This window comes from Nothobranchius furzeri, chromosome 11, assembly GCF_043380555.1.
Source record: "Nothobranchius furzeri strain GRZ-AD chromosome 11, NfurGRZ-RIMD1, whole genome shotgun sequence".
In the NCBI taxonomy this organism is placed as follows: domain Eukaryota; kingdom Metazoa; phylum Chordata; class Actinopteri; order Cyprinodontiformes; family Nothobranchiidae; genus Nothobranchius; species Nothobranchius furzeri.
In genome coordinates, this window is record NC_091751.1 from 33,960,042 (window position 1) to 33,966,767 (window position 6,726).

The window sequence follows — 6,726 nt, forward strand, 5'->3', positions numbered from 1 at the left end:
GGTGATCATCTGCTCAAAGCATGCACAACTTAAATGACAATACTAAATTACTTCAGATGGTGGCAGTAATACAACATATACATTAAATCAAAAATCATTTTAAAAACAAACAGAAAGAGAGACACCATGGTCAGGATTTTTCTTTCTTCTTACTATAGCCCACCTTAACCATGCTCATCATGGTCCACTTTAACAGTGCTCACCATGGTCCATCTTAACAGTGCTCACCATGGCCCACCTTAACGGTGCTCGCCATGGTCCACCTTAACAACGCTCACCATGGTCCACCTTAATGGTGCTCACCATGGTCCACCTTAACAGTGCTCACCATGCTCCACTTTAATGGTGCTCACCATGGTCCACCTTAACAGTGCTCACCATGCTCCACTTTAACGGTGCTCATCATGGTCCACCTTAACAGTGCTTTCTATGGTCCACCTTAACAGTGTTCACCATGCTCCACCTTAACAGTGCTCACCATGGTCCACCTTAACGGTTCTCACCATGGTCCACCTTAACAGTGCTCACCATGGTCCACCTTAACGGTGCTCACCATGGTCCACCTTAACAGTGCTCACTATGGCCCACCTTAACGGTGCTCACCATGGTCCACCTTAACAATGCTCACCATGGTCCACCTTAATGGTGCTCACCATGGTCCACCTTAACAGTGCTCACCATGCTCCACTTTAACGGTGCTCATCATGGTCCACCTTAACAGTGCTTTCTATGGTCCACCTTAACAGTGTTCACCATGCTCCACCTTAACAGTGCTCACCATGGTCCACCTTAACGGTTCTCACCATGGTCCACCTTAACAGTGCTCACCATGGTCCACCTTAACGGTGCTCACCATGGTCCACCTTAACGGTGCTTACCATGGTCCACCTTAACAGTGCTCACCATAGGAAGGGTTAACTCTGGGTTGTCCATCTGTCTTCAGACAACACAGCGTCTGTTGTGATGCAGCAAGCCGGTTTCCTGCAGCGAGACAAGTCTGTCTACTTCCTGCCGGTGGTGATCTCTGATGGTGGACGTCCATCGCTCAGCAGTACCAACACGTTGACCATCACCATTTGCAGCTGCAACCTCCAGGGAAGGCGCCTTCGCTGTAGACATGGGGCCACTTTGGACTCAGATGGCCTAAGCACCGCCTCCACTGTTGGCCTCACCTGCATGCTGTCATTCTTAGGTAAGGTGATGACATGTAGCAGTTAATACATATTAATTATGCCCAATAAGATGTGATATTCCATATAAATATGAAATATCAACCTGATTGATCTTTGAATGTTTAATCAGAAGATTCTAGGGTTCTTAGCTTGCTCAGGGATCATAAACACACTTCGTATTAATTCAGACAGAGTCAGTAAATAGTTTATAAAATGAATGTAATTATTTTTCCTAAAATAATAATTAATATATAACCAGATATGAATAATGAGATGTGGTGTGGTGTATGTGAGGTGTTGTGATGGAAGCTAGATGTTGTAGCAACCGTTCTTTGTATCTGAGAAAAATTGTGAAATCTGGGTGTAAAAGACTTTGTTTTATGTTATAAACTAGAGAGTTGTTTTTTAAAAACAGCATCAGACGCAATCTGTCATGCCAAGTCTACGCACCCTTGGTGTGGAGGTTCTCGTTCGATCCGGGGGGTCAATGGTCACTGCCGGTGGAGTGAACTCTGATATAAGGAACCTGTGGATAGCTCCGATAGGACCCGTCCAGTCTGAGATCCCTCCAGGTGAAGACAGGAAGCTGGAATGCTTATTTGCATCTAAGGTTGATGTTTGTTTGGCTCTCAGAAGAGCCAGTTGTCTGGTGGTATCAGCTGCAGTGTTGCAGAGAGGCTTTGGCAGGAGGTCAAAGGAGAAGATGGTTTAAAAAATGCTTCTTTCCTGATTTGGCCGGTTCGAGGGTCAACGAGAAACTGAAATAATCAGAAAGTAAATCTAGTTTTATTAAACTGCTTTGTTATGATTTCAGGCCAAGTTTGGCCAATCAGAATTCGACACGTTTCTGAGTATTTACCAACATCCCTCAGAAAGCCACGCCGTCCTCAGATACAAGATGTTTTTAACCTTAATGAGTATCTTATTGTAATGTGTTTGAGTGTGAACATTGATGAACTTGTTAAATCATACTGATTTGTGATATCAATGGATCATTGTAAGAACAATATTCATTTCAAATTCATTGATTTAAGCACAGATTATTCAAACATTTCATTTTAACATCTTGTTCATTCATTCATATGATTATTCAACTTATGAGTTATAAAAGTCATGGAAACTTCACTTGTTCAGAGTGAAGAATGTTGACGTCTGGCTTTCACGCAGAGAGTGTAGGACCTTGGGAGAGAATGTTTTGTCTTCTGTATGTAAACACGCGCTGAACAGAACCTTCTGGTTCTGGAAGGCCACATAGCAGTAGCTTGTGAGGTAGAGCGGGCTGTCCAGGTATCGGAGGGTTGTAGGGTTGAAATCAGCTCCCGGCAGAGAATGTTGTTGTTGTGTCCTTGGGCAAGACACTTACCCCTTCCTGCCTGCTGGTGGTGGTCGGAGGGATGGGTGGCGCCTGTGCTCGGCAGCCTCACCTGCCAGGACAGCTGTGGCTACGACGTAGCTCATCGTCATCATGTGAATGTGTGAACGACTGTTTGTGTTGTGAAGAACCTTGGGGGGCTCTAGGATTCTAGAAGGTGCTACATCAAATACAGGTCCGGCGTTGCAGAAATATTACTACCAAGCTTGGCAGCACGAATGCCGCAAATTTCTTGCATGGGCCCGCTTCCATGAGCTCCCATAAGACGCACCACAGCAGCAAAATCAGGCTGATCTGCCTGCATGCTGGTTCTTATGGAAGTGGGTTAGGGTTAGGGTTGGGTTAGGCAGCATCCCGCACTGGGGCCTGTTGCAGGGTTCTTTCACAGAGCTTCTACTGATGCCAGTAACTTGTTTATGTCTCACCTAGCAGGTATTGTCATGGTAACCACTGTGACTAGATGGAGGAGGAAAAGGGGGGAAACTCGGACGATGGATGAAGAGCAAGACGTTCGGGAGAACATTGTTCGTTGTGACGATGAAGGCGGGGGTGAGGAGGACACTGGGGCCTTCGACATGTTGACACTGAGACATCTCAATCAAATGAACTTCATCACACCTACTGACTCAATGCTCAGAAACAAGCTGCTGCAGGAGTTCATCAGAGACCGGCTTCTGGAAGCAGACCACGACCTAACAGCGCCCCCTCCTGACTCTGTGCACACTTACACCATCGAAGGCGGTGACTCAGCAGCGGATTCGCTCAGCTCGTTAGACTCGCTGACCTCATTAGAGTCTGAGCAGAGTTACACCTTTCTGAGGGAGTGGGGGTCAAGGTTCAAGAAGCTAGCAGAACTCTATGAGCATCGCCCGGGAGCGGGCGTGGCCTAATGACGCAAAGGTGTAGGCAGCGGGACCAGCTGGTTGAGCAGAGCCAACATGCTTCTCTGCAACGCTTTCTTAGGGGTCTAGTGTTACAGCTCTGCTGATTCAAGTGACTGGTTCTGATCCAGTATTCACTACCAATAATCCCAAGTCCCCCCAACTCACTAGTGGTCATGTGATCAGTGATGTCACAGCAGGGCCGAGCAGAGTCCTCTGCAGGGGCAGCTGCTCAACGTTAAAAGGGGTGCACGGAACAAGATGTGTTATACAGCAGTCCCTCGTTTATGGTGGGACCTCACCCACACACCCCAACGGGTACACACACACACACACACACACACACACACACACACACACACACACACACACACACACACACACACACACACACACACACACACACACACACACACACACACACACACACACACACACACAAGAACACTCCAGAATACCCGTTTCTCAACTGCTTTATTTCCAGCATGTGTTAGGGTCCACAGCAATCTCCGGGTGTGGAGACACGCGTCTCCTCCTGCAGGAGCGCTGCAGCCGTGGCTCGTCCACAGACCAGCGCATCACCACAGTGTTATAAACCACCCCGTGACACACTTTCTACACTTTTCTCAGACAGGCGTTTTCACTTTCTCTCTTGTTTAAGTTTCTTAAAGTCCAAACATCTGGACGCAGAACTGTAAAAAAGCATCTATGAAACTGTGAGGCCACGAGAGGTGAACGTGTTGTAGCAAGGGACCACTGTATCTTAAAATCATAATTCCAGTTCGTTCTTACTCATTTTCTTTGCTCATGTGCATCATTCAGAAGGCCATCTCAGTCCCAGGATGTCTCGAGACATGCATGAAGCTGCTGTGGAGCTGGAGAGCTCCTTCAGCAGCAGACTGCTCCATCCTGGGAGCAGGAAGGAACACGACGATAGCTCCTTCCTCCCACCAGATGGTACAATTTACAACCACCACTGCTCCCAGCAAAGCCAGTAAAAGCCTCCTTGCTGCTTTGCGTTTGTAGCCCAGTTCTGTTGTCCTTCTATCTGCACATCATGTTAGAACCTTCTGCTAGTCACCTGATTCACCTGTTCAGCAGCTCTGCAGAAGCCACTTAAGTGTGTTGAAGCAGGATCCTTTGGGTCCCCGTTACCCTGTGAGGGATCCAGTTTCTTACCCAGGTGTTAGACTGGAATCTTGCCATGGTCATCTGGTCTGCTTTGTTAGGTTGAAGCTGCTGTTATCTGAACCGTGCCCTGAAGGACGTCTGCAGTCAGACAGGTAACCGGCACAAAGACAAGGACCCCTCCTACTTATCAGACCCTTTGCAGAGGTATACTCCTGATGGTCAGCCCAGCTGGAGCCCAGCTTTAGCCCCTCAGCTGTGGAACTCCCGTGGGTGAATGATGGTTCTTCATTCTGCAGATGAAATAGAGCTTGTTTTACCTCAGCTGACACGTTTCTACTGCCGCCTTCATCACAGCTATCGCCGATGTTGGAGGTGTCACTTCTGTTTATCTGAGGACAGCGGAGGACGATATGTCCCTCTACTGTCTCATGTGGTCTAGCGTTAGGGTCCTTCATCCCTGTTCGTGGTCCCTGGTCCACGTCTCCTTATCTCGACTCGACGGCTACTTTGATCCATCTTTTGTATTTTTGGTCGTCTGTGTTTATGATCCGTGTGCTGTCCCGGTAGGGTTAGGGTGATGGTTGTCCTTGTGCAGGGCTCTGGTACACCACAGTTTTGTTGGACTTTCTGCCTCTTGTTTCTTTGCTCTTGTGCCTTCAGCTTGTTCCTTCTCACACTCCTCTCTCCTCTCTATGGTTCCTGTGTTGAGGTAGCGTCCTGTTTCCTATGTATGGTTTATTGCAGCGTTGGCGTGGGATTTCATAAGGGACTTCACGTTTTTGCTCCGATATCTTGTCTTTTGGGTGTACTAGACTGTTTCTGATGGCCATGTGTGGTTTTGCTGGTGTGTTGTGTTTGTTTCATCATGTTGTTGTTAGGTTTGGTGGTTTCAGCAGGATCCAAATGCAGTGAGTCAAGTGGAGCGATGATCCAGAAGCAGCAGGTGAGGAACACTGGGAACCCAGAAGGGATGAGAGGACTAACACTTGAACCAGATGAAAGGCTGAAGGTCAGAGGAAAGGGTGAAGATGGGGATGAGCGAGTCAGGGTTAGGGGCAGTCGTTGTTCAGGTGTGAGACATTTCGTCCACGTGAGGTTTCCATAACTGGAATTTGCAGTTGGGGGGTTTGGTTATGGCTCTTTGCTCTATGTCCTCCTTGAAGAACTCCCAAAGGACAGCTGAAAATGGGTTTGCAGTTGTTTGTAGATGGTTCCATCGTATGTAGAGTTGGCTTTGGGTTCTGTTAACGGTTCTACGCTGTGAGGATTGTCTTCTCTGATTCTGTTAACGACTAAATCTATGCTGTTGGGTTGCTGTTGTGGTGAACAGGGATGTGATGTTGTGTGAGATTAGTGAGTTGTTGTTGTTGTTGTTGTTGTTGTTGTTGACACACTGGAGAGTGAGTAGTCTTCTGCTGCCTGCAGATAAACGGAGACAGAAGTAACGCCACCAACACCAGCGGGGCTGATGTGTGTGTGTGTGTGTGTGTGTGCGTGTGTGTGTGTGTGTGTGTGTGTGTTACGGCTAGGGTTAGGGTATGGAGGTATAAGATATGGAACTCCTGACAATGAGGGTCAAGCAAGCTTCAGAGTTTTAAGCTCCTCCCCTTTACTTAATGCACCAGTGATGTCATCCTGTTCATATTTTAATGTGATTTTATTGTTTTCACTCTTGTTGACTTGTGATTTGAGCTCATCTAGATCAGTGGCTGCTACAGTTACGTGTGGTTTTGAAGCTATTGGTGCAATAATCAGCACTTTGGTTATTGTTGGTGGCTGTAAAGTCTCAAATAAGTGGTGATGGTGATGATGATGATGATGATGATGATGATGATGATGATGATGAAATTCAGTGAATTCATTTGGACCGTAGTTTTTTATTTTTTGCATTTCTGTGTTTTTTGTATTTGTGTTGTTTTTTATGTATTGTTCATCTTTGCTCCTGTTGTAATTGCTGCTGTGACACAAAACAATCCCCATGGAGGGAAAATAAAGAAATTTCTGTTCTGTTCTCTAATTAAATCCCGCCCATCCCATAATTCCTTCAACTATAACTGCTTTAGGACATGTTGGGTGGGTGGATTAGAGAACACTACCTGTTAGTAGTAGGACCTCCTTATTTACTGTTCTCCTCAATGTAATGCATATCACACACACACACACACACACA

At 46.7% G+C, this 6,726-nt stretch overlaps 1 protein-coding gene across 2 annotated transcripts in view; it reads left to right on the top strand.

Annotated features, from left to right (window-relative positions):
- Nucleotides 1-6,578, top strand: part of LOC107397119 (cadherin-7) — a 42,430-nt gene extending 35,852 nt beyond the window's left edge. Inside the window, exons 10-11 of one of the 2 annotated variants that reach the window (XM_054737786.2) lie at nucleotides 944-1,192; nucleotides 2,977-6,578. In XM_054737786.2, coding sequence (XP_054593761.2) covers nucleotides 944-1,192; nucleotides 2,977-3,434 — 707 coding nt within the window. In that variant the 3' untranslated portion in view covers nucleotides 3,435-6,578. Of the gene's footprint in view, nucleotides 1-943; nucleotides 1,193-2,973 lie in introns of both variants that reach the window. The other variant, XM_070541500.1, reaches the window with a different exon arrangement.
- Nucleotides 6,579-6,726: the final 148 nt, after the last annotated feature.